The 25,721-nt window shown below is 41.2% G+C and overlaps 1 protein-coding gene and 1 long non-coding RNA gene across 55 annotated transcripts in view; one reads left to right on the forward strand and one right to left on the reverse strand.

Annotated features, from left to right (window-relative positions):
• Ttn (titin) overlaps positions 1-25,721 on the reverse strand; it is a 272,483-nt gene that overhangs the window by 127,505 nt on the left and 119,257 nt on the right. For 10 of the 50 annotated variants that reach the window (XM_039106393.2, XM_063284706.1, XM_063284693.1 and 7 more), the window contains 46 exons: positions 25,612-25,695; positions 24,038-24,121; positions 23,736-23,816; positions 23,509-23,586; positions 23,270-23,338; positions 22,928-23,029; positions 22,398-22,499; positions 20,511-20,591; positions 20,266-20,343; positions 19,973-20,050; positions 19,733-19,816; positions 19,244-19,327; positions 18,921-19,004; positions 18,149-18,229; positions 17,629-17,850; positions 16,876-16,950; positions 16,607-16,681; positions 16,291-16,383; positions 14,940-15,194; positions 14,665-14,748; positions 14,427-14,504; positions 13,871-13,954; positions 13,334-13,417; positions 13,045-13,128; positions 12,607-12,852; positions 12,228-12,305; positions 11,021-11,095; positions 10,771-10,854; positions 10,243-10,317; positions 9,411-9,524; positions 8,810-8,887; positions 7,819-7,887; positions 7,587-7,679; positions 7,143-7,442; positions 6,292-6,372; positions 5,485-5,562; positions 4,960-5,043; positions 4,728-4,802; positions 3,259-3,339; positions 3,088-3,171; positions 2,877-2,960; positions 2,481-2,558; positions 1,350-1,433; positions 574-648; positions 377-460; positions 191-268 (listed from right to left, as the gene is read on the reverse strand). In XM_039106393.2, the coding sequence (XP_038962321.1) occupies positions 191-268; positions 377-460; positions 574-648; positions 1,350-1,433; positions 2,481-2,558; positions 2,877-2,960; positions 3,088-3,171; positions 3,259-3,339; positions 4,728-4,802; positions 4,960-5,043; positions 5,485-5,562; positions 6,292-6,372; positions 7,143-7,442; positions 7,587-7,679; positions 7,819-7,887; positions 8,810-8,887; positions 9,411-9,524; positions 10,243-10,317; positions 10,771-10,854; positions 11,021-11,095; positions 12,228-12,305; positions 12,607-12,852; positions 13,045-13,128; positions 13,334-13,417; positions 13,871-13,954; positions 14,427-14,504; positions 14,665-14,748; positions 14,940-15,194; positions 16,291-16,383; positions 16,607-16,681; positions 16,876-16,950; positions 17,629-17,850; positions 18,149-18,229; positions 18,921-19,004; positions 19,244-19,327; positions 19,733-19,816; positions 19,973-20,050; positions 20,266-20,343; positions 20,511-20,591; positions 22,398-22,499; positions 22,928-23,029; positions 23,270-23,338; positions 23,509-23,586; positions 23,736-23,816; positions 24,038-24,121; positions 25,612-25,695 (4,482 nt within the window). The remainder of the gene's footprint in view (positions 1-190; positions 269-376; positions 461-573; positions 649-1,349; positions 1,434-2,480; positions 2,559-2,876; positions 2,961-3,087; positions 3,172-3,258; positions 3,340-4,727; positions 4,803-4,959; positions 5,044-5,484; positions 5,563-6,291; positions 6,373-7,142; positions 7,443-7,586; positions 7,680-7,818; positions 7,888-8,809; positions 8,888-9,410; positions 9,525-10,242; positions 10,318-10,770; positions 10,855-11,020; positions 11,096-12,227; positions 12,306-12,606; positions 12,853-13,044; positions 13,129-13,333; positions 13,418-13,870; positions 13,955-14,426; positions 14,505-14,664; positions 14,749-14,939; positions 15,195-16,290; positions 16,384-16,606; positions 16,682-16,875; positions 16,951-17,628; positions 17,851-18,148; positions 18,230-18,920; positions 19,005-19,243; positions 19,328-19,732; positions 19,817-19,972; positions 20,051-20,265; positions 20,344-20,510; positions 20,592-22,397; positions 22,500-22,927; positions 23,030-23,269; positions 23,339-23,508; positions 23,587-23,735; positions 23,817-24,037; positions 24,122-25,611; positions 25,696-25,721) is intronic. The other 40 variants (XM_039106426.2, XM_039106421.2, XM_063284705.1 and 37 more) reach the window with 11 other exon arrangements.
• The window catches only part of LOC120101583 (uncharacterized), a 114,782-nt gene that overhangs the window by 75,250 nt on the left and 13,811 nt on the right, over positions 1-25,721 (forward strand). For 2 of the 5 annotated variants that reach the window (XR_005502256.2, XR_010064843.1), the window contains exons 3-4: positions 299-446; positions 16,381-16,565. The exons of 1 other annotated variant lie outside the window; for it this stretch is intronic. This is a non-coding gene — a long non-coding RNA (uncharacterized LOC120101583). Of the gene's footprint in view, positions 1-298; positions 447-11,793; positions 12,618-16,380; positions 16,566-25,721 lie in introns of those variants that run through there. 2 more of the 5 variants (XR_010064844.1, XR_010064842.1) reach the window with 2 other exon arrangements.

Here is a 25,721-nt window from a genome sequence, read left to right on the forward strand (position 1 = left end):
TCCCTTCAGTGTTAACACTCATGACTTTCTGTTGGCGATGCTTCCTTAGGCTCTCCGAGGACATTTAGTATGTTTACACTGAGTCCAAGCAGCCCACACATACAGAAGCTACATTTACACACCCCAGGCACCTCAAGCCTTCCTGTATTCCCCCTTGCCCTCCCATGGAAAGAGACAGTCAAGCATGTACCTTTCACAGGTACAACTTCAGGCACTTGGGGAGGGGGCACTTTCTTTTTGGCCACAACTTCTCTGGGAGCCTCGGGCACTTTAAAGATATTAATATTTTGACATTTAGGAGCTGGACGAAGTCATCACAAACAGAAAATACATGTAGACAGCAGAAGACATTCCCTGCCCTTGAAGAAAGATATACCTTCATCTGGAGGAAGCTCAGGCTTTTTGCGAGAAATCCGAAGTGTTTTCTTTTCAACCGTGGCTTCTTGGTAAGTGTCCCGCACTTTAAGAAATTGTTGTTTTTACATTTAGTGTTATGAGAGTCGCCAGGAAGAAGAAAGTATTGTTCAAAAACTACTATTGCTAGTGCCTGAGGCCTGCAAGAGCTTCTTGTACCTGTAACTGAGGGAGCTCTTCTGGGTTTTGAAGGGGCTCTCATTGCATCATCAACTTCGGGGGGGCCTTCGGGTTCTTAAAAGATATTAGTATTTCACATTGCAGAGTTAAAATGATTAATGGACACGGCAGTCAAAGTTAAATAGCTTGTAACTTTCTACAAACTGCTTCTCTCTCCTTCCCTACTCTCCCTCATCCACCAATAAACTACCCTGCAGGAGTTTGTGTGATTCAGAAGAAGAGGGGTTTGCATTCCTCCTACATAGTCTCTGTGAATAAAAGCCAGCTTTCTGCCTCCTGCATTCAGCCACAGATAGAAAAGCTATCTGCACGGGACCCATACATATATCATTTCTTTGTAATTAGCTCCCAATCGACACAGTTTGAGACTATTTATTGTTTACATTCTACTGGGCCATAAATGGTCTGACGGTGCCTGAATGTAAGTGCGAACAGTACTTCGGTTACACGCAAGTTTGATCTGGTTTTAAGTAAGGAGCTTGAGTCCCCAGAGATTGTGGCATCTGGGTACATCCTGGAATTCCCCAAAGAGACTGAGACAGGACTCTACTTATTGGGTAAATGCTTGTAGTGGGATTTTTGCTCTGGCAGAATTGTCACAAATACTTTCTAGATGGAACGTACTGGAACTTCAGCTGACTTAAAGATATTAGTATATTTACAGATATGAGTGAGGAAGAATATTAGGGAAAATAGTTTTAAGTGTTGAAGGCGGGTACTTTCTTCTTTCATACGTGTTCGGTGGTGACATGTACCTTGAACAGGTGGCGTTTCTGGCTCTGCAGAATTATCTTCAAAGGTGTTCATTTCAGGAGTCATCTCTCTCATAGCTTCTGGTGCTTTGAAGATATTAGTATCAGAATCAGAGGTTAAATGGTCAGTAGAGACATTATTCCCACAAAGTGAACCAAGGTGCTTTTTCTGTTGCTGCTGGGGTCCTTTAAGGATACAAGGGGGTGTGGGCTCCTGAGGAGAGGAACCAAGACTCGTTCCTTTTGCTTTGAACTTCCTCATACCTACCCTAAAGGGGCTCTGAGAGGATGAGCAAAAGATTCCAGATAAAGAACAAAAAAGTCAAATTGTTTGGTTATCTTCTAAATTATAGAATAGCATTTACAATACTTGGAGGTTGTGATCCTGAGGCTTTTGAAACTCCCTGAGTTTTGGTTTATCTAAAAGTAATTGAAGTAAGAAAAAAAAGTATGATGCTTAAAAAAACACAGGCCATGGGACTGGAATGGCTTGTCCTTGGCTCTAGGATATTATCACAGGTAAATCAAGTTCACATCAACTCCTGAGTTTTCAGTAAAGCTTATTTCTATGACATCCAAGTCAAACTTGAAGTCAGTTGTGTGGCCGTGCTTGTCTGGGTAATGGGTTTGTAGGAAAGCAGTCCTGACAACTAACAGTATGCATGGTAATATAAACTGGGCCTTCTATGGAAGGCCGGAACACTGTCATGAGGCACATGACAGAACTTTGTCACCTGATGTCACTGATTCCTGCTTTAGAGGCACATGAGTCAAGCCAGCTCAATCTAGTTGTAGAGTTATACATGTCATAATGCTCTCCTGTTGTTTCTAGCTAGTCTGGCTTTTATTTTATAAGTAGTAGTCATTTTCCTCATGAAAGAACATATCTGAGTCATATTTGAACATCAAACATTTCATGTTTCCTCTGCAGTTCTTATAGATAGACTGTAAGTTCTTTCATGGCTGAGGTTTCTTCCTTCTAAATGGTTCACTGTACATATTCAGTTGGTTGAGTGTAATCATCGGAGATCCATTTCTTTGGCCACCATAGGGCTTTAAAGAGATTAGTATGTTCACACGTGTTAGTCAGAACTATAAATGAGATAAGAAACTTGACGTTCTCCTTGCTTGTACCTGCTGGCAGCAGAGGTTTTCTTCTTTTGGTTGGGGGAGGCTGCTTCTCTGTAAGTACATCTTCGATGACTTCAAGGTCTTTAAAGATATTAGTTTTAAAAAAAATATAATTGAGAAGATGCAAAAACAATGACATGATACACAAAGATAGCTAAGCAAGGAGACTTTAAGTTAGAATGTTCGTTTTCTTCTAATAGCCTGTATTTGCACACAGTCTGGATGGGCCTTGACTTGTTTGGGGAAGGTCCTAGGTAGTTCCTTGTCTTTGGCATTTCTGAGAGATGCTTTAAAGATATTAGTATTTCAGCGGTTGGGACCATACACATAAAACACGGAACATTTGACAAACACAAGATGAAAGGTTTTCTTGTTTGGAATCCCATGACAAGAGTGTACCTTCAGGTGAGGGGGGTTCAGGAATTTCAGGAACAGCCTCATATGACTTCAGCTCTGGAAATGCTTCTCGGGTTGTTTCAGACTCTTTAAAGATATTAGTGGGTTTACACTTAGATATTGTAAGAGAAAAACCAGTGAATTATAGAACATGTAGTCTGGGGCTCTTAAAGCCAATGATAATCATCTACATTTTCAAGCAGTTGAAATGTACCTGTGTGTGCCAGGGTTTCCCTCGTTTTACGAATGGTCACATAGGTTTTCTCTTCTGTAACAACTGTTTGAGGTGGTGCCGGTGCTTAAAAGACACAGTAAAGAAAAATGTTGTTTCTAAAGAGAGCTCCCAAGTCAATTTCATTCAGATTGAGTCGGTGGTGCTAGATACCTTTCGCCACTTTGAGTCTTGCCTTCTGAGGGTGAATCACATGTTCTTCTTCTATGACTGTCTCTTCAGATGCTTCATAAACTTTAAAGATATTAGTGCATAATGTAACTACAAGTGTTTCAAGATAGGTGGAGGACAGTACTAAGACTTATATGACACATCGTACACGTCCATCAGCCAAGTTCACAGTGGTGAAACACACACATTAGTGACAAACATGAATGGAGCAGCAACGAGTTTCATTTCCAGTCTTAGCATGAAGGATGCTCAGAATTGCTTCAGGATTGTGGTAACAAAATTGAGGAATTTACCAAACAGGACCCCATGTAATTTCTTTTTTTCATTATACCTTAGGGAAGCCATTGATAAAGTCGTATTGGTGTTATGTTTAATTTCATGCATGTATTAAGAATAGGGATGATGTTGAGTTGAATATGGAAAGCACACTTTCTGTATTTGACCTGTCAGAGTCATGTGGTCCTCTGAATTTCTAGGCAAATGCTTTTATACATTTTAAAAATCAAAATTTGATTTTGTGACTTCATAGCGTGATATACATGTGGAATCAATTTAGAGATTAGAAGCCAAAAAGAAAGGAGAGGGGGTTACAGCTCAGTGGTAGAATGCTTGACCGGGAATTATAGTGAGGAAATAAATGGGAGAAAAGCATATGAGGAGAATGAATGATTCCTCCAGCCTTTACAAAGGACTTTGTCTGGTAACAATGACCAGTCTTTAGGATAGAACAGGCAGGAGGAGGCAGTTGTGTACATTAATCCCAAACTACTACAAAATCAGTTTTAATTGGGAGCTTTCTAGATTGAATAAAAAGTGGAAGATTATATTGAGTATTAGCACATTTACCATTAGAATAGCCAGTCTACTCAGAACATTTTACTATTAAGGTTATCTTACTGTTTAAATTATTTTAGAATTTTTGAAAAAAGAAAATAAAAGGCATTGCTACTTCTCTTAGGGCTCGACTGGTCTTTTAAATTCATATAAATTTATGATCATCTGAGCAGCACTATCCAAACCTTAATTATTGCTGTGAAGAGTAAAAGTGCACGTATGTTTACTTATGGTAACACTGGGTCATCCTGAGGTTTGAATACTCTAACTACACTATCAGTATGGAGTTCAGGTGAGTTACTTCATGGCCTGAGAAATGTAAATTGCTTCAAAGTGAAGAGATGTTTGGGTATAGAACAGATAATAGGACATGGGACTTTTCCAAAATTTGATAATGTTGTAGGCACAGGACAACTTAGTTTTTACATCGATGAAGAAGAGTAACTTCTCTAAGGGTGATGGATGTTCAGATGTCTTAATTTTAGCCAACATTTTTAGCATGCATGGCTTTTACAAAGATATTAGTATATTTGCATTTTAATATACTAAGTTGACAGACACAGAAGATTCAGAACACAGACAAAACAAAGGAGCACCGTCAGTTTCTCTGAACTCACTGTATATCTCTGTGTCTTCAGGAAGAACAACTGGTAATTTTTCTTCTTGAATAATTTTCTTAGGCACCTCAGGAACTTTAAAGATATTAGTACACTAATTACTATTAATGACATATAAAGGAAATTAAGAATACAAACTTTTAAACCACAGAGATTTGAGGGGACACTCATTCGCGCCACCCAATGAGCACAGCCAGAGTCACTTCGCACTGGAGTTAGCATCAGTGTGTACCTTTAGGCGGTGGGGCCTCAGGCTTTTTAGGAACAGCTTCATGGACTTTTTCTTCTGGAGTGATTTTCTTAGGTACTTCTGGTGCTTTAAAGATATTTATTTGTCTTATTTTCAAGAATGTCATAATTAGGTAGAAAACATCAAGAGTAAAGCCGGGGTAGGGGGAGATCTATTAAATAGAATGTCCAAAATGTTAAGCCAGTGCACTCTATGTCTCTCAACTGTCCATGATTCTTATTAGAGACAACTCATTCTTGGGGGACAGTAGCGCTTTCTGTTGTTATTTAGGACTTATTTCTAGTGCTATAAGGCAGCGATTCCAATGTCAACTCCATAGGGTAAAAAAACTGAGGAACCAGTGCTCACTACTGCCTAATAAGATGGCCAAAATGAGAAAGATCTTTGGACTTAAGGACATTTTCCACTCCTCCTGGTCCTGTGGAAAGAGTGCTCGCTTTTTCTCTCCTTCACAGAAAGTTTTTTACAGGGATTTACTGGCGCTGAGGAATCAGCAGAGGCAGGTACCTTTAGGTGCTGGCACCTTCGGTTCTTCAGGAACACGGACTTTTTCTTCAACCACCATTTTCTTGGTCACCTCAGGTGCTTTAAAGACAGCAGGGATAATTTCCTTTACTTCGAAACACTCAGAAAGATGTTAGCAGGCAAAACATAAGAGAGTCACAATGAAAGCATGGCAGAGTCACATTGCAAAACAGAGACGTGGCTTTACGTACGCGAGACGGCACTTTACACAGTTGGCTTTTGACAACAAACATGACCGTGAAAGTCCATGGAGCACTCAAGTTACATCAACCAAACTTGACATAGACGACCGACATCATATTGTCACGTGGTGCCCTTTAATTACACCATTTTCTTCAGTGATAGCTTTACTATATACTCATTCATAGTCTCAAATTATGTATTAATGAGGATGATGGAAATGAATAAGGGAGGGGCACTACCACATATTTATGAAGTATTTACAACCAACAGCTTAATACATCAATAATAACTAGGGAAACAGAGGTCTATCAATGATGAATAGGGAAACAGACGTCTATCAAGAAGGAACAGATAATCAAATACACCAGAGGATGCCCACGGTCACAGGTGAGTTGGTTTTTGTGTTTGGCTGTTTCGGGATAAACACAACAGTGACATCGTGTTCATAGACTGCTTGTGGGCTTTTGGCTGTTTCAAGATATTAATTATTTTGACATTCCCCTAACACAAAACAGAGAACAAAAACACCAAGTCAAACACAAAGTTGTCAAGCAAGGAAGGAGCGACTGAAGACAGTTCCAAGAATTCAGTTTTGGCATAAAGTACCTTTAGCTGGTGGCTCTTTTCGAGGAAGGACCTTAGTGGGTGGCTTTTTTGGAGGGATGACTTTCTCAGATACCTCAGGTCCTTTAAAGATATTAGTGTTTGGTTTAGAATAGACTCATAAAATACTATGAAGCACTACTTATATTTAAACTGTACAACAGGGTCTCATAAAACAGCTCATGTCTTTTACATTTATATTATGCCTGCTTCAAGAAAGCTGTGGTTTTGTCATTTATACAATACATTAACTACATAAAACATACATATTCCATTATATTAGGCATGATTTGGGCATGATCTGGTAGTCCTGCAGACTATGCATGTGCAAGATTATGTCTTGCCCTTAGAATTTACCAGAATTTGGGTATCGTGGCCAGTGCTTCATTTACTTCTGTTCTTTCTCTGATGAAGAGAACCACAAAATGGCCACTGCTCTCAGTAGGTAAATAGTAGTTACCGCACAGGTGACTCGGGTGTGAACGGTTACTCTGCTGAGGCCATAAATTCCTCAGTCAACTGAGAAGTGTGTCAGTGAGTGAATGACACCTGTTATGCTGGTCCCTGTGAGAATCACGTAACTCCTGCTAGACTATAAAAATGAACCCACATAACCAATCAAACAGCAATGAAGGAGCATGGAGCTAAGTCAGTGTGATGCTTAATTCTCATGCCTGTAAAAATGGATGACTCTGTGTGGTTACCCTCTACACCTCATCACTTCCTCACAATCTAAACTGATGCTTAAAGTAGTTCACGGGTTAATGGCTTGAAGGGGGCTGCAAGGGACTTTGAAAACAAAGTTGGTAAGCGCAAGATAAAACCAACTACAGTGTCTGCAGGATCCCCTATACCTTTTTTAGGTGGAATTTTGGGTTTTTCGTGGACTTCCACTTCTTCAGCCTCTAGAAACTCAATGACCCTGTGGACTTCTTCCACTTTGTGTTCTTCTTGGAACCTGCGCTCTTCCACCCGGATGAATTCCTCCACCTCGTGGAACTCCTCTTCCTCAAAGTACTCCTGTACCTCGTGGAACTGCTCTTCTTCGAAGGCCTCCTCCACTTGTGCTTCCACGAGCTCTAGCTCTATTCTCTCTTGGACTCGTTCTTCTTGCTGGTAGGCAACTGATATTTTTTCCTCAAAAACAGCTTTCCCTGGAAGAGCATCTACTTTAAGAGATTTGCCTTTTTTTTGTAAACAATAAGACAAAACAGATGTCAACTCAAAATGTAAGAAAAACGAGTAAAAGAAGGCTCCTGTGAAAGGACATGAAGATCAAAGAACTTTCCAGAAAATACCTTTAGCAGGGGGCACAGCTTCCTTTTTGGGTACAGGGACTTTCTTTTCGGGGATCTTCTTCTTTTCTGGAACTTTTGCTGGTACTTCGGGCACTTTAAAGACATATTTTTAATATTTACAACCACCAAGAGTAAGCCTGAACATCGCACACCAAAAATAAGACACACAGACATAAAACATAGCTTAATGAAGAGCAGTTGAAGGACTTTGGGTTTAAAAGAGAAAGTGTACCTCTGGCTGGTGGGGCCTCTTTTTTCTGGACTGGAACAGGAACCTTTTCCTCAGGAATTTTCTTGGGCACTTTAAAGACATTAGGTGCCTCAGTCAGACGACAATGCTCAATGATACGCACGCACATACATACAAAAAACCTCAGAGACGAGTGGCTTCATCAATGCATCTAGGGAGTTAACCTGTGCTGTTGGACAGCTCTTTTACAGGTGACAGGGATACTTTTCCAAGCACTCATTTGTGTTGTCTGTATCCCTAGAAGTCAACCTGTGCCCACAAAGAAGCTTTGCTATTTTTTAAAACAGCAGATGTTACCAATACTGGGCCTAATTTTACTACTTTTAATTTGATGAATTTTTTTAACCCAATTATCACCCTAGAGTATCTGGACCCTGACCTAGGCCTCAGGGACTGTTGGGCATGATGTTATGTGCAAGGAGTCTTCAGTGATACGGACAGTGGACCACAGTTGATGAAGATGCAGTCTGGGACATTAACTGAGCTAAGAATCAGCTAAGAAGGGATGCTTTATAACCTTGAATTTCCAGGTTAACTACGGAGCTTTAAAGTTATCTAACAATCAAAACAATTTTTTTTCTGTATAAAATAGTACATACAGTGAAAACTGTTATAACACACAATGAAAATTTAGTTATACAGTGGAATGAAGTCTGAGAATAGCATGAGGATAGAAAGGATTATTTGTTATGTTCTTAAATACAGAGAGATCATGAGGGGACACCAAACTTTCCAGCTTTTTAAATTAAGAGACGTCTAAAATAATTGAAACCAGGTGCACGTGTGGACCCATTATGTGGAAACCGTGGAACATCTAAGGAAACGGAATGCATGACATTTTCAATTGCAATTGTCAGTTTGAGGTGACAGGTATTTTAAGGTGGAGGCGAAAGAAGACAGCATTTTTTTTTTTTTTTTTTTTTTTAGAAAACAACATCACTGTGGGCTAAAGAATTGGCAGGGGTTGCTATACCTTTTGTGGGGGGCGCCTCGGCTTTCTTGGGGACAGGAGCGGGTGCTGCAGGCACAGCTTTCTTCACTACTTCTGGTGCTTAAAAGATATTTTTACGGACATGTTGGAAAAACCCACACGCATTAAACAGAACAACACCCCGTCATCCAAATGAAAACAGAGCAACACAAAACACCGATTCATTTAGGAAGATGTTAGTAACCTAACTGATCATCATGACCACCCCAGCTCAGAGGATAGCAACTCTGCCACGGTTTCTGTCTCCGGGGATAAGCGGTTTAAGAATTAGTCTTGAAAATGAATGCTCTCACCACACAGATACATGGTTCTCCAGCATTTGAACTGAAAGCCAGCCACACTGAGGATTGCAAACTAGGATTGCAAAAAGTGTAGTAAGAGAAAAAAAAAATCTCCTCATTTATGGTCAGATTGCGGGGAAGGAGGAAACGTTAGGGGAAAGGAAAGGCCCACAAAGCTCCAGTCATTACGAGTGTGCACCCTCCAGGCCTCGTGGCTGTGCTTCCAGGAAAGTATATGGCTAATGAGTAGGGTCCAGCAGCACCAAGGCTTTGGAATGCTGAACTCATCAAAGCGGCTGTACCTCTGGGCGGGGGCACCTCCTCCTCCTCCTCTTCCTCCACTATCTCTTCTTCCTCTATGCTAGGAGGCTCTTCTGGAGTTTCCTCCGGAGTAGGCTCTTCAGCTTCCTCATAGACTTGAAACAGATTATTTTGCAAATTATTTTTTTAAGTCCTTTGAATGTTAGATATGTTAGAATGAAATGACACCATCTTGAAAAAACACTTGGCCTCTTAATAGCTCATGAACACTCACTAATCTGGGAAAAAAAAATATGCCCAGTCTTTAGAATACGTTAGGCTCTTTCCGTTGTGGAAACTGGAAGGGGCCCCAGAGGATTTAGTTGGAATTATTAATATTTGGGGGGGGAAAGGTGGGAAGATTTTTTAAAAGCAATTATCCTAATTACATTATTCTAATTATTGTAACAAGCAATTATCCTGTTCCTTAATAATTTAGAAGTCGGGTTTTCTGCACCAGTTGCTCAAGTGTATCTGTGCTTATTCTGAGGCAGCCATCATGGCTCCTGAAGGCATTGGGTGAGGAAATTCTCCTCGGTATTCACACACAAAAGACAAAACGCTGATGACTTCACAGACTTAGTGAAGGAGAGAAGAATCGAGACATTAGTGGGTCCATTTCAGTTTTCCATTGAAACAAGCCTTCAGCAAACAGGCTAAGTGTGCAAGAAGGAGGAACTGGCCAGCCCAGCTCCTCCTAGGCAAGCACTACTTTCTGTTAGAGCTAGAAGGTCTATTTATTTCTAGGGTGAAATGTATGTTATCTCCCTTATGTATGAGACAACAATAAGACAAGAATGCTGAGAGCTGCTGTTTCCTTAGGAAGTTATCTACCTTTGGCTGGTGGAACTTCCTCTTCTTTAGGGGGGACGATCCGTTTTTCTTCCACCCTCTTAGGTACCTCAGGAACTTAAAAGACATTGATTGCTTTAGTCACTTGAAACTCATATGCTGAAGAAGAATGCTTAAAGACCAAACTTCACATTTTCAACCCAAGAGAGCAAAGCACAGCACAGAGAAGGGGAAGACACATGGTCACAGTTAGTTAAAGAGCAAGTGAAGGGGCTTGCGGGTCCATCGTGAGGTTATCTTGCAGCTGGACTCTCTTCTTTTTTAGGAAGAGTGACAAGTACTTGGTCACTTCTGCTCTTTAAAAATGGATAGTAGCTGTCATTTTAATTTTCAAGAATAACATACAGAAGAAAAACAAGCACAAAGTGGGGAACGAACAAAACAGCAGCACAGGTACAAGAAGCACAGTGACGAAGGTCAGTGGCAGACCAGAGAATGCCAGCACGTATGCCGAACATCCCATGTGGATGACCCTTCGGGTCAACCATGGTGCAGCCAATGAGCATGTACCTTTGGCAGGAGGAACCACCGCTTTCTTAAGGGCAGGGGCAGGCACCTTCTTTTCTGGTTCAGGTTTCTTAGGCACCACAGGAACTTTAAAGATATTTTGAAATTTCAGTCTCACAAACACAAGGACACCGTGCACAACAATAAGAGAAGCTATGCTCACAAACACTGAATAGGACATTTTGACTTAGTAGGCGAAGGAAGGAGAGTGTCCCGTGTGCTTGGGAACGCAAGAACACTGGAGGTGTTGTACCTTTGGTGGGAGGAGCCTCCTCTTTCTTGGGAACAACTACTTTCTTCTCTGGCACTTTCTTCTTGATCTCCGGCACTTTAAAGACATCATTTCATGATAAGAATGTATTTTGAAGAGCAAGAAAGAAAGCAAGAAGTCTGTACACACAGGAACTATCATGCAACATTCACTCAGAACAGGGAGGGAATGTGGGTGGCAGCCCAACAGGATGACTGGAATTTTCAGGGCAAGGAATCAGCAAATGGCTGGTTATCTGAGGCCAGATGCTATCATTTCATTGACTTAAATTTTGCTAAAAACCTAGCTAATACCTATCTAAAACTATCAAGTGACTATACAGCCTGGCAGAAAACATTATACTGATTTAATATTGCTGACACTGCTTTTTTGGGGGGAACATTATTGTACTTTAAGGTACAAATATACTTCCTAGGTACTGTCCCATGGCCTGATCTATGATGTTAAATACTAATATTCTTCATTCAATGATGTGATAATATTTCTTGTCTTATTTTATCTTATAGTAATATTAGACATTTATTAGTATCCCTATTTTATGAAGGAGCTAACTAAGGCTCAGATTGGCTAAAGGACTAGAGTAGAACAGCAAAGTTCAAAGTCAAGGTCCAATCAAAGCGTGTTGTGTTTCCATTTACTTTTGTGTTCTGAAAGGTATAAACTATTACTCAATGTTTTAATATAGTCAGTGCTTTGACATAAACTATTAATCAGTGTTTTGAGAAATACACTGGTTTTCTTTCTTTTCTTTTCAGGCTAGTGCCCCAAAGGCACTTATTACAACTGCAAGTATGAAGGATGAAATTTAAAACATGAACTTATGGAGGGGGCAACATTTGGAATGTAAATAAATAAAACAATTAAAAAACATGAACTTATCCATTTTTAGGTAAAAATTTTTTTCTTATAGATAATTTAGATGGTCAGAGAATCTATATGAGGCATTACATGGTTTGAATAAAATTACATCAAGTGGAGTAGACATTTTGTAGTAGCTTTATGGTAATTCTGCCTTTAACCTTTCATGTAAAATAATGCTGTGTGAGTAGCAGCTAATAGAAAATAGTGGCTATTTGTAGCCTCATCAGCTTTAGGAGTAAACTAGACAAACGTTACTGTCCCTTTTATAAGAGACCCATCTGATAAAGCTCTCAGATGGTGAGGGCTGTGCGTTCACCCTGGGGTATACCTTTGGGAGGTGGTGGAGGCTCCACTTTTTTAGCAACAGGAACGGGGACTTTCTTCTCGGGTACAGTTTTCTTTGGCACTTAAAAACATTTCATTTAAAGACATTAAGAACCACGCACAATATCACACCTATAACAAAATACACCCAAGGACAGGACCACAAAAAAGAAATCAAACATTAAAAGGAATTTGAAGACATGAAGATAATTTACAATGGACAGACATATAAAGCAGGTGCAGAGGGTAAGATGAAGTCGAGCCTTTGATAACACAAGGCTCTGAAGACAACATCGTACACCATTATAAAGTAAGAGACAAATAAAAAGATGGGAAGGCAGACACCAACATAGAAAGGGTCTTGATTCCAAGAGCTGCTGTACCTGGTGCAGGTTTTGGCACCTTAGGCTTAATTTCTGGAAGAGCTTCTTCTTCCTCAGGTGGAACTTCCTCTTCCTCAGGAAGAACTTCTTCTTCCTCTGGAAGAACTTCCTCTTCCTCAGGTGGAACTTCTTCCTCAGGTAGAATTTCCTCTTCAGGAACAGTGACTTCCTCGAATGGAGCTTCTTCTTCTTCTTCTTCCCGAGGCAGAGCCACAGGAACTGGGACTACTTCCCGTTTCTTTGGCACTTTAAAGATATTTATTAAGTTTATACAAATTGTATGTTTGTGTAAAATATGAACGATTCCAGGGCAACACGTAAAGCAAACATTCTTTGATTGCAATCGTCACTGACATTGTCAAGCAAGCGAGGTTAGTGTGGCTGGACAGCACTCATTATGCTCCCTTTGTGCCCTGGTTCTGCCTGAGATTAATGTACCTTTCGGGGGTGGGGCTTCCATTTTTTTCAGAAGAGGTGTTGGTTTCTTTTCTTCTGGGATGGGTTTCTTGGGCACCTCTGGCACTTTAAAGATACCATGTGTCTTTAAGCATGTGTCCTTCCACAGTGTTTTTTAGCCATAGATGTGATAAAGGATCACACGATATGGAAGACAGTTTTAGCGGGACACTTTTACAAGCTCATAGTTAGTACAGGGACATTTTCTTACAAATGAACACTAATGTGAGATTCCCCCCCACACCCGTGTATAAATGACGAAATAACGTACCTTTTGCTGGCGGGGCCTCTACTTTCTTGGGAGTAGGCGCCGGCACCTTCTTCTCAGGCACAGGTTTCTTGGGTACTTCTGGCACTTTAGAGAAACGATTTAGGGAAAATTTTATGTAACACAAAATCATTGAGTCCAAGCACAGTCTGGAAAATTATGATAAGGCAATACAATCATAGTGAAGAAACCCCAAAGCAGCATTTCATGTTAAAAATAGAAATGCTTGGGCTGGAGAGATGGCTCAGCGGTTAAGAGCACCCGACTGCTCTTCCAGAGGTCATGAGTTCAATTCCCAGCAACCACATGGTGGCTCACAACCATCTGTAAAGAGATCTGATGCCCTCTTCTGGTGTATCTGAAGACAGCTACAGTGTACTTATATATAATAAATAAATCTTAAAAAAAAAAATAGAAATGCTTTTGTAAAGAGATGATATTAAAGAGGTAGACCTAAAGAACATATTATTGAACCAATTAAACATTTTATTCTCATATAAATCTGAAACTAAATCAGGTGCCCCAACCACGTTTGTATACCTTTGGCTGGTGGTGGTTCCACCTTTTTGGGAACAGGTACTGGTGCCTTCTCCTCTGGTACAGGTTTCTTGGGCACTTCCGGGACTTAAAAGATAATAAATAAGGTCACTGTCACGTTTTCCTAAGCACAAAGGAGTCTAGTGACTTAGGGACAACTGAATTATCACAGATCTGTCAATAAGTTCACTGTAAGACAGAAGCTAATAACAGCCACAAAACAAGTTGCTAGACATGCATGGGAGTTACAATAAAAACTACCAAATAACATGGGACAGAGACACGAACAGCACACAAGGCTTGGTAATAGGTTTTGGCCATTTCGATGGTGTGAATCTATTTTTTCCGCTAAGAATTTGCCACTGAAGAAGGCACAGGTGTTAAACAGACGCATGTGTCAATGGCCACATTTGGAGATGGACATAGGGCAACTGGCTTCTGTGACCAGCTGGGTGGCTTTTGCTCTGGTTTTAATGTTATTAACATCACCACAGGGCAGGGATGACTGAGGCTCGGTAAGTTACACTGCACAGGGAAATGGCTTCACTAAGAGCCGTACCTTTGGCAGGCGGAGCCTTCTCCTTTTTAGGAACAGGCACAGAAACTTTTTCCTCAGGCTTCTTGGGAATCTCAGGCACTTTAAAGACAGTGTGTACAGTTAGGTTCTGATCGCGAGGACCGACGCCCACATAAATAAAGCACACGGCAACACACACAGGTGGCTGTAGCCAGAAGAAAGGCAAGCATCCGAAGACAGATGGAGTCTCCTATGCGTGCGTCGTGGGAGGGGTTTATACCTTTGGCCGGGGGTGCTTCCTTCTTTTTGGGAACAGGAACGGGTTTTTTCTCTTCCGGAACAGGTTTCTTGGGTACCACGGGCACTTCAAAGATAGCAATAAGATTTGAAAACATTGTAGGAGGATATAAATGTGAAGAGCACAAGAGTATCACAAGCTTTAGCATCTGAAAGGGTCTTAGGGGTCAGTGCCAATAACTCCCAGAATCTGACCCAGTCAGACCACCCACTGTGTGAGCTGCTGCTTCCTTTCCATTGGTAGGAGTTTTCATCTACCTTTAACTGGGGCTACTGGCAGCACCTCTTCCTCAGCTATGACCTCCTCTTCATGGAGGTACTCCTCCTCCTCATGGATATATTCCTCTTCATGGACGTACTCTTCTTCATGAATGTATTCTTCTTCATGGACGTACTCCTCTTCGTGGACGTACTCCTCTTCTTCCTCTACGATGTATTCTTCTTCGTGGGCTTCTACCTCTTCTTTGAAGATGACGACCTCTTCTGGTTCTCGTTTTTTAGGCACCCCTGGCACTTTAAAGATACCATCTTTAAGTTGGCTACTTTGCAATTCCTCAATAAAGTTGAGACATTTTAAGAGGACAGTGTAACAAAAGATAGGCTTTCCGTTAACCACAGAATAACTTTAGACACAGAACTGAGCATGAATTCAAGAGTAAAGAGGGGGAGGAGGAACACAAGCAAAGGGAAGTACGTCTGACAGGTGCTGCCACAGGGGCGGGTATTTTTGCCTCTGGGACAACTCTCTTGGGCTTCATGGGCACTTGAAGCATTAAGTATAAAGGAGTTTTAGAGTCAGAAACAGGCCATCTAACCATCTCTAACCTTCTTGTACTTTAAATAGACAGAATAAATTTGTAGCAGTCCCTAATAGAACATGTAGCTTTCTGTGTCAAAACCCTTCTGTTTTTCCATGGGAAGGACTCTGAATCTCACAGGGAAATTAACCCTTAGAGGTGCTCGAACAAGTTTGATGTACTCAAGCAAGTTTGCAATAACAGGGACAAATTGGAAATGGTGTGGGGTTTTTTGTTTTGTTTTGTTTTTAAGGATTTATTTATTTGTTATGTATAAGTGAACTATAGCTGTCTTCAGACACACCAGAAGAGGGCATGGTTGTGAGCCACTATGTGGTTGCTGGGAATTGAACTCAGGACCTCTGGAAGAGCAGTCAGTGCTCTTAACCACTGAGCCATCTCTCCAGCCAGGTTTTTTTTTTTTTAATATAGTTCTGCTTACTGAGATATCCTAAAAAGTCCAAATTTGCAAAAAGTCCAAAGATTGCAAGGAAGTTGCCTAAGATAAAAGAAGAAAACCTGGGTCCTCAATTAGTTTTTTTTTTTAAAAAAATCTTCAAAATGACTTTGGACGAGTTTTGACTTTTCAGTGTTTTTTTTCTTTATATTAATTTAACTATCTTAGGAATATGCTAAACGGTCACTGCATTCAAACAAAAATACTCTGTCTGGCAATATTGTTGTGCCGGGGCAATGCAGAGCCAATGTGCATGAGGCTGTAGGAATATTCTGAAGTAATGTTAGAGCTAGCGCTGGAGACAAGCACTGTGAGAGACAGCAAACGGCGCCATTCTGGGAAGAGGAGGTTATACCTTTGGCAACTGGTTCAGTCACCTGCTGCTTTTCACGTTTGGTAATTGAAATTTGTATTTTTTCTTCCACAACTTTCTTTGGTTCTTCAGGAGCTTTAAAGATATTGATCATGGAAGATTATCACAATGAATCTCACAAATGTCATAGACTAAATAAATATCCACAAGGCACAAAGACTTGCCATGTAAGAAATGGAACTAGACAACATATTCAGCAACAACAGAGAACAGCGGACACGGCCGTGAGTCAAGGTCGACACAACGACAGGACAGAGGTGACGGTACTGTTTGGAACAGTGACTGCTCTATCGTGTACCTTTGGGTGGTAGAGGTTTGAGTTTCTTTTGAATGAGCAGAGGAGCTTTTTCTTCAGGGATGGCTTTCTTTGGCACTTTAAAAGACCAATAGTAAGAGATTTACCAACCTGAACTAGATTCTCAAGGGGGAGAACAAAAGGCTAAGAAATATACGACACAACATAACAGTTTCAAACGCACAACTTATACACATCCACTTCAACACATCTCCACAATGGACAGACAGAGAAAACAAAAGACTCTATAACTGGTAATGTTCTCACTCTACCTTTTGGTGGGGGGGCCTTGGGTTTAGCAGGCACTGGTTCTTGGGCAGGTTTTCGTGTAATAGGCTTCTTGGGTTCTTTAAAAGCACATACAAAGTGTTTAATGTTAGACTGGAAGGCACAAGTCAAAAATGCTCGTTAAGATAATTGGTCTTCTATGTCCACAGTACAACCACAGTCTCTAGAATAGGAGTTAGAGGTGAGTAGAATAGGTTCCAAGAGCCCCGGCAGAGCAAGCTATGTCTGCTTTCCTTGTGGCCATTCACCTCAATTAGGCCACGGGCATGCTCACAAATTCTCATTTCATCTCAGATAGGCAACATGCGATGCAAAGTTTTCTATCTTGGACATTGGTCCAAGGGCTTCTGAAACCATGCAGACTCCTCTCAAAGAAACAAGCAAAACCCTTAAGCAGTGAGGGGACATAGATTCGTTTCAAATTTCTAGTAGGAGTTGATTTGCACGAACTCATTATCTATTTTACAGCACAGGAGGCGCCCAGATTCGGAGCTCCTCAGGCACACACCTCATCTTCGTTAGGGGAAAGACTGCTTTGTCTTTCTTAGAAAAGCAGTCCATGTCAAATATCTGATGCTGGGTGCCCTGTGGGTACCTAACAACAGCCTTCAGATTGATAGAGCTATTTTCCTCTTCCAGAAGTGAACTTACGAACTGACAAAGCTCTTTCCCCTCGACTGCCATCCTACCGTAGTGGGTTCTAAGCATGTTTAGTGTGGTCTGCAGGGCCGCCATACCTGGGACGACGTATTCCTCCTGCTCTTTAGCCTCCTCGTAGTGTTCTAGCTCACGCTCTGCATATTCATCGTACTGGTCATATTCTTCTGTGGGCTCGTACTCCTCATACTCTTTATACTCCTCATAGTCCTCATAATCCTCGTATTCCTCCTCCCGGTGTTCCAGAACAGTTTCTTCTTCTCGGGTGTAAGACCATTTCTTCTCTTCTGTTACAGTTACTTCTGGAAGAGTATTGACACCAGGCAGCATTTTATTCGAGGCCCAAACGTTTAGTGACAATGTGCTTTGATTTCATTCCTTCATGACAGTCTCCCACACTGGCTAGGGGTGACCTTGGTTATCTTTTGATGGTAAAAGCATCATAAAATGCACATCGACTAGTCGCGATGTTGAATGTTCAAGTGCCTGACTCCAGTTATCGGTAAAGCAAGGAGAGTAGAGGGGTTAAACCGGCAACTAGCAGACAAGGAGACACATGCAGCTTTATGCTTTAGGCGATCGAATCAAAGGGCAATGTACCTTTAGTGGGGCGGGGTTCTCTCTTTGGAACTTCAATGGACACCTTTTCTTCTTTAACGGCTCTCTTTCTAACTTCGGTCACTTTAAAAGAGCAATGGTTAGAAGTAAGTGGCACGTGTCTGGAGATAACCGTGTTAAGAGAACGTTGGCAAGAACAACTCAAGAAAAAACCCAAGCATGACGCTCCTTTAAACTTTCACTAAAATCGTGAGAAAAATCAATGGGCCCAAAAGTCCACATCATTCCATACACCAGAGAATACTTTTCCCCAAGCTGCTTAGTGTTTCAGAGGTGCTGGATGATCAGGTGGGATTTGTGAGAGAGTTAAGAGAGACAAGCTGCAACAATGGATGTTAAACTGAGAACAGCCTTAAGAAGGCACTTGAACTTCACCAACAGTGTTGGCACCCTGATTCCAATCCTCCCACCCCGATCCACTGGGGCAGTGCAGAACATTGAAGAGTTAAGGAAATCAAAACTGTCACCAAAGGTCACCACATAGAATAAACATCAAGACAGATGAGTTTGAGATGGGACAAACAGACATATTAGATGACAAGTACATTTTAATGTAAACTCTGCATGTTTGCGTGTGGGGTACAAATAGGTCCTTCCCGCAATCGGAATTATTTAGTTTTGCAGTGATGGGGGGCAGCTTTACTCATCCCATTCTCCATCTGCATTTACGTCACTTTCCCTAACGATGCCAGTTTTACTCCACTCATCTCAAGACCTCAAAGCTTATTTCTATCCCTGGAAAGAGTCATTATACCTTTAGCCGGTGGCTCCTCCTCTCTTCGAGGTTTGAGTTTGGGAAATTTTTCTTCAGGGACAACTTTCTTAGGTTCCTCTGGCACTTTAAAGACAGATTTCACTTTAAAGAATTGTTTTTCTTCATTCAGACCAAAAAAAAAAATACATACAAACCACAGAGGAGTGACACAAACATAAAAGATTCAGCCCTTCCCAAACTTCAGACATTCTACGATATTTTAAAAGAAGACAATGACCACCCTCCCCTCTATGCCCCTCAGTCAGTGTACTTCTAACGAGAGCAAGACAAGGCAACGCTGACTTATGGAAGGGCTGGTGTACCTCTTGCTCTCGGAGGCTCCTCCTTTTTAGTTACAGCCACAAGAACCTTTTCCTCCTGGGTAATTTTCATGTGCTTTTCGGTCACTTGGAAGATAATTTTAGAATTAACATTCTATAACATTTAGAGTAGAATACACAAAACAAACAAATACACATATACATACACACATATATACATACACATACACACAAACACATATTCACACACACACACACACACACACACACACACACACACACACACACACACACACACACACACATATAAGCCAGAAAGTGCTGTGGTTTTAGACTAGAAGATTTTATAAGACACACACAACTGAACACCACAATAAGTAAGTAATACTTCATAAAGCCACAGCACACCACCATCACAAACAGACGCTAACTAACAGTCTACACAGAAAAACTATGACCCAATAGATGGTGGCTGGAGGAAGGAAGGCAAGACTCTAAGCTTTTGTTTTTCTTTAGGGGGATGTCATTTACCTTTGGTTGGGGGAGGTTCTTCTATCTCAACCACTTCTGCAGGAACTCTCCTTTCTGGAACCGGTTTCTTTGGTTCTTCAGGTGCTTTGAAAACATCACGCAATGTGGTCAAACATGGCGCAAAGAGTGCCAAACCTATGCACAGTTACTTTCTTCCCAATGGGATAAAGATCTGAAGAGTGCATCAAGTCACCCCCAAGACAGAGAATGAGCCTGAGAGTAGAGTGGACCCCAATATACCTTTGGCTGGTGGCACTTTTTTAGGAGGTGGTGCAGGAACTTTCTTCTCTGGTACCATTTTCTTTGGTGGTTCAGGAACTTTGAAAATATTAAGAATATTAGTTTATATTCTTTAAGAAAATATTATTTGGGGGCCGCATCACCCTCTTTGTAAAGATCTCGCACGTACACCAACACGAATGACTATGTAACAAAGTGTCTGTACAAATTCTGACAAAACCTTAACGATGCATGGAGGTGTTGCCAGACATGGCGAGACAGACAGAACTGCACGTCTGTGAGAGAAACCTTACCTTTAGTGGGTGGAGGCTCCTCAATTTTAGCAGGAACTTTTGGTCTTGGTATAATTTTCTTTTCATGCTTCTCAGGCACTTGAAAAGATTATAAAATATACTTGTAGAAAATGTACACTTTTTTCAATAAATATGTAAGGGACCGTTTCATTAGTCATGCTATTTATTATTCGCAATATGGATGGTAATTTTCTTATGGGCGAGCATAACAAACATAGGGGTAAAATACTTAAGAGCTGGGGTACCTTTGGCTGGCTCAACTTCTACTCTCTTAGAGATAACGTGCAGCTTTTCTTCCACAACATACTCCTCAGGCTCTTCCAACACTTTAAGGACATTGAATTCAAAGAAGAAAAAGAAAAGTAGACATTTTTTTCATGTTTAATTTTAACCATAATTTACCACGTCAAAGCAATAATCAACATTGTCAAACTTTAGCATTTGCTAAATCCTTGATGGTTTCCATTTGAAATCCCCGCAGAATATTTGAACCAGAGCTAATAATGTAATAAAGAGCACTCGCTTCACTAATTTACTGTATATCACACAGACGGCAAGGCTCTGATTCACAGGGATAACAGGGCATGCACACGACAAAATACCAGTTCAAGAGATTAAACAAATACCACAGGATTGGAAGCTGGGTTGTTTTGTTTAAAAAAAAAAACACCCTAAGACTCTGGGTTTGAAGGCAGAAAGGCAGAAACATAAACTTAGGGGTAAAAAGCAAGATAGTCCATGTGGCCGCTCCCCAGTTTTGTGGGGTAGCTGTGGTAGAAGAGACAAGAGACTTCATGCAATGTTTTTTGAGCCTGCGTGTATAAAGTTTACATAGGATGATTGTAGAAGAGGCTACTTAAAAACACCCGTGTTGCCTAAAATGCAAAGAAGCTGCAGGTCCTGCCTTCTTTTCAGCTTAATGCAGACACAAGAATCACTGAGCAACTTGTTCTTCCTTGTTGGAAGCACCAAAAGTTTGTATAGCATCCTGCATCAGAAACTGAAATGGTCCCAGACCTAAGAGATGAGATGTTCCACGTGTGTGCTTTGTATAATTCCCCACACATTTCTAGCAAGAATAGCTTTCAAATCCACCAGGTTCCCGACCACTTCTGTGGTCCATTATAGGAAACGTAGCTAGACTGTTAGGTTTGTTTGTGAGTCATGGCCCACCCCATTGCAACCTAGATTATTCTTCTAAGTGTGTAAGTTCTGGATTTCATGTGGAGTTTCATTCCAAGTGAAGGAAGGGGATGTGAAGAGTCCCCTTCTATTAGCCAGAGATGTATGTGAGAACAACTGAGGTTCTCAAAATCTACTCAAGGGCAGGATCCTGTTGGTAATGAGTGTACCCATTTTCCTTTAAAACAGAGCTACCCTAGTCCCTTATTGGGAAGGCTCCTTTGGATATACAGCATTAGCTGGACAGTGGGATTTTCACAGGGAACACAGCAGTGCTTTTTTGACCAAAAGGGACTCTCATCAAGATGAAGTTTTCTGTTTCAATTGTTAAAAGCATCATGAGTTGTCTTCATAGCTGATGCAACAGCCGGACAAGTCTGTCTACAAGTCTGCAGATACTACGTGACACTCTTTTCTCTATGTGGACTAAAGGAAAGCTCCTTCGGTTCACTATGTTTTGACAAATATGCCTTCGACTTCTACAAGCTTAGTGTATCATATATTTTCTTGTTTCCTTATAAAAAGTGAATATGTGAATTAGGAACTGGACAGTCCACTTAATAGTACTCCCGTTTGTGTGTTGTGGGAAACATGGTTTGAGAAACACCATGTATACACCAGATCACCAAGGTGAAGTGTCTATCAGCCTACCACACTGAAGCCAAGTCCTCATAAAAGGAGGCTTCATAAAAGGAGGTACCCACAGGAGGATGCCCACCCCCTTCAGTTGTCTGTAACCACAAAGCCATTACCTCTGAACAGCTCAGGAAGACATGGAAAAGAAGTTCACAGGGCATTTACTTTCATGTAATGAATGCTCTTGAATCGTTTGTTTTGACTAATAAGGCACCTGTTCTAAGGCCAGTAGATGAATCTGTGTCATGCCTCTTGGAGGACTTTCATAATTGTCCCATACAGCAATCATTCCTCACTTATTTTCTGCCATTTACCTTCATATTCTGTGATCTCTGCTTCCTCCTCATCTCTTTCCTCTTCCCTATACACCGAAACAGACACCTGTTCCTCTTCTTCAGAGTAAGTCCATTCCTCCTCTGTAGATGGGTTAAAAGATAACATTGGATGTAAACTCAGTGGGCAAGAATACAGCCAGCTGCCATGTGTTCACTACAGATGGCTGAAGATTCTTCTATCTGCTTAGGACATGGGACTTTCTAACGACAAGAGGGAAAGAGACAAAGACAAGAGGAGACTAAAGCCCAAGACCAAGAGAAATAGTTGAATTACGCCCCAGAGGGTCCAAATTAAAATGATATCCTTTTCGTCGCCTTGTTCACTTTATAAGAATGACTCAAGATTAAAGTAGACACAAAAGATAGTTCCAGAAGGCTACAGCAGATGTATTCCAATACCAACACGAGACGGAAACATGTTCTCACAAAAACATTTACATCCTAAAGAGGAGAGACTCCTCCAAGAGAGCTGTTCACAGATGCCGCCTGACTCCCCTCTGGTTATATACCTTCGTGCCGCATGAGTTCCACTCTCTGAGGAACCGCCATAGATAGTCTTTCTTCAGCAGCAAACTTTTTCTCTTCTACAACAGTTTTCTTAGAAACCTCAGCTTTAAGAAAGCATCAAGGTTGAAGCTTAAAAATCAATAATTACACCAATCCCCAGTCCCCCTAGAGTTTGGAAAGGTGTTGCAGTACACCACGTTCATTAGCAAAGTGGATGAAGACATTACACATCCCAAGGACACACACACGGAAGTCTCTCAGAAGCAAGACAAAGAGGGAACACACTGGACCGATACAGCAAGAAGCACTACAAGATTTCTATAGAAGACTGAGGGCAATCCTACCTCGGGGAGGAGCTTTCTTAGGGATGGGAACTGGAACAACCTCCTCAGGAACGGGTTTCTTGGGTGGCGCTGGCACGTTAGAAACATTACGCACAGTTAGAGCTCTGTTGCTCTGTAGCTGAAGCCCAGTGCAGAGCCTGTGCCCCCCACGCTCTTCACGCACCACAAAGCCCACAAGTCATCCTTGCCTTGAAGCATAACATTGTGAACGATAGCTTTTGTAAGACAGTTGGCAATACCTTTTGGTGGGGGGACTTCCTCTTTTCTAGGAACAGGCCTTTTTTCTTCGGGAACTTTCTTCTTTGGTATTTCTGGTACTTGAAGAATAACATTTATATATATATGTATATATTTGAAAATTTCATAGGCAACTGAACACAGAACAGGCAAGCCCACAAAGAAAGACATGCAATTAAAGAAGCTTGGAAGAAAGACACGGTTATTTTATAGAGATGTCATGGGGTACCTGCTGGAGGTGGGGACTCCTCTCTTTGAGGAATGATGGTTATTTTTTCTTCTGTGACAACTTTCTTCTGCACTTCAGTAACTTGAAAAGACATTTGAGGGAGGGATTGGGTTTATATTTTTCAAAGTAGCTCACATATATAATTATTTTGAAAGAGCCCAGAGAGGTAGACGCTTGGGTTGTGTTGTCACTGACCAAAACATATCCACTTTGAATTAAACAAATTAGTTAACAGACAGACACACATTGTTTCACACTGGAGACATAACACCTGGGCCCCCTGACTAGGCAAGTAAGCCTACCTTTAGGTGGGGGGGCTTCCTTCTTCTTTGCCACAGGAACGGCAGTCTTCTCTTCAGGAGCAGGTTTCTTTGGAGCCTCTGGGACTTAAGGTTTTAAAATAGCAGGTCAGTATAGGCATGTTTCATTTCAGTGACTAGACAGGGGCACATCTCCAAAGCGACACACAGTGCATTAATGTTATAGACCGTTCACTGGTATAAGTAGAAAGATCCCACTTTAAAGTCATGGTAAAGTTATCTGTCACATACAATGTTTCAGAAGCATTTAAAAGATTGAAACGAGTTAGGAAACAGAAGTGTATATATATATAATCAATTCCTATCTATCATAGAATTCATTCCTATATGTTAGTATGTTTTTTGTGTGTATATGTGTATAGGTATATATTGGTACATGTGTGTATGTGTATGTTTTGGGAGGGTAAAAATAACCTTGGATGTTATTTCTCAGGTGCTATGCACTCCACCGTTTTCTGTTAAGACACGGTCCTTCACTGGCCTGGACCTTGCCATGTAGGCTATACTCACTGACTAGTGAGCCCCCAAGGAAAGCCAGTTGTCTCTACTCCCCAACCCTCAAGTGTTCTGGGATACAAGTGTTCCACTATGGCCTTTTACTTATTCTATTTAAAGCAGGTGCATGATTTCCAAGTATCAAACATAGTCAAGGCCAGCATTTTACTAAGTTTGCTTCACCCGCATCAGTATGATCTGATGCAAACACTTCAGCCATTAGTATACTGCTAATGAAGAATGTGGGTAGAGTGTGTAGGAAAAAGTCTTCATACACTGTTTTGAAAGAGGGATAAATCATGATACCATATGACCTTTCTAAATTACAGTTATAACACTGTAGAACAGTTATACCTGTGTAGCTGTCCCCCTGCTGACCACATTCTGAGCTTCTGTTTCTGGTTGCCTAAAGTATAATCAAAATGTAGGCTACCCTCTAGAACAGTCCTTCAGTAGGACAGTATGCCAATGGCTGTAGGGACCTTTATGTCATAAAATGTTGTGTATGTATGCACAGGTGTTTTTCTGTAAGAAATTCTGTCCTTTACAATACACTCCCAAATGTTTATAGTAGCTTTAAAGAATTCCAAGACAGGCAGGGAAAATCAATGTCAAAACTCTGTTCTCCCTGACTGAAGACTTGCCATATTCACGGCTGCCAACCCTCTCCCATTAACACAGGCTCCCTCAGTCTCCTCAACATGGACACACAACAATGTCTTAATGAAGAAGACACACACATAAGGGTGAAACACAGATGTTTGGGTGTATAAACATGTCTGTAAAAGATGTTCCACAAATCCTTCCCAAGGATGATATTAAACATTTAAGGTTTGACATAATTACTTCTTATAATGCATTTTTGGGCACGGCCTTAGGAATGTTCAGAACAATAAATGATATATAACAAGGGTACAACCCCAAAGGTGACACACATGCTTTAAACATGGGTAACTTGCTGAAGAGATAAGAGACAAGGACAACACAGTACAAATGAAGACTGTGCAAAGCACAGCTGGCCCCCAGGGGTGACAGCTGTCTCCACCAGGTGTTCTGGATACCTTTCGGAGGGGCAGCTGGCTCTTTCTTGGGAATAGGAACTGGCTTCTTCTCCTCCGGCACAGGTTTCTTGGGAGCCTCGGGAACTTTAAAGATAACATTGTCGAAACAG

Source organism: Rattus norvegicus, chromosome 3, assembly GCF_036323735.1.
Source record: "Rattus norvegicus strain BN/NHsdMcwi chromosome 3, GRCr8, whole genome shotgun sequence".
NCBI lineage: Eukaryota > Metazoa > Chordata > Mammalia > Rodentia > Muridae > Rattus > Rattus norvegicus.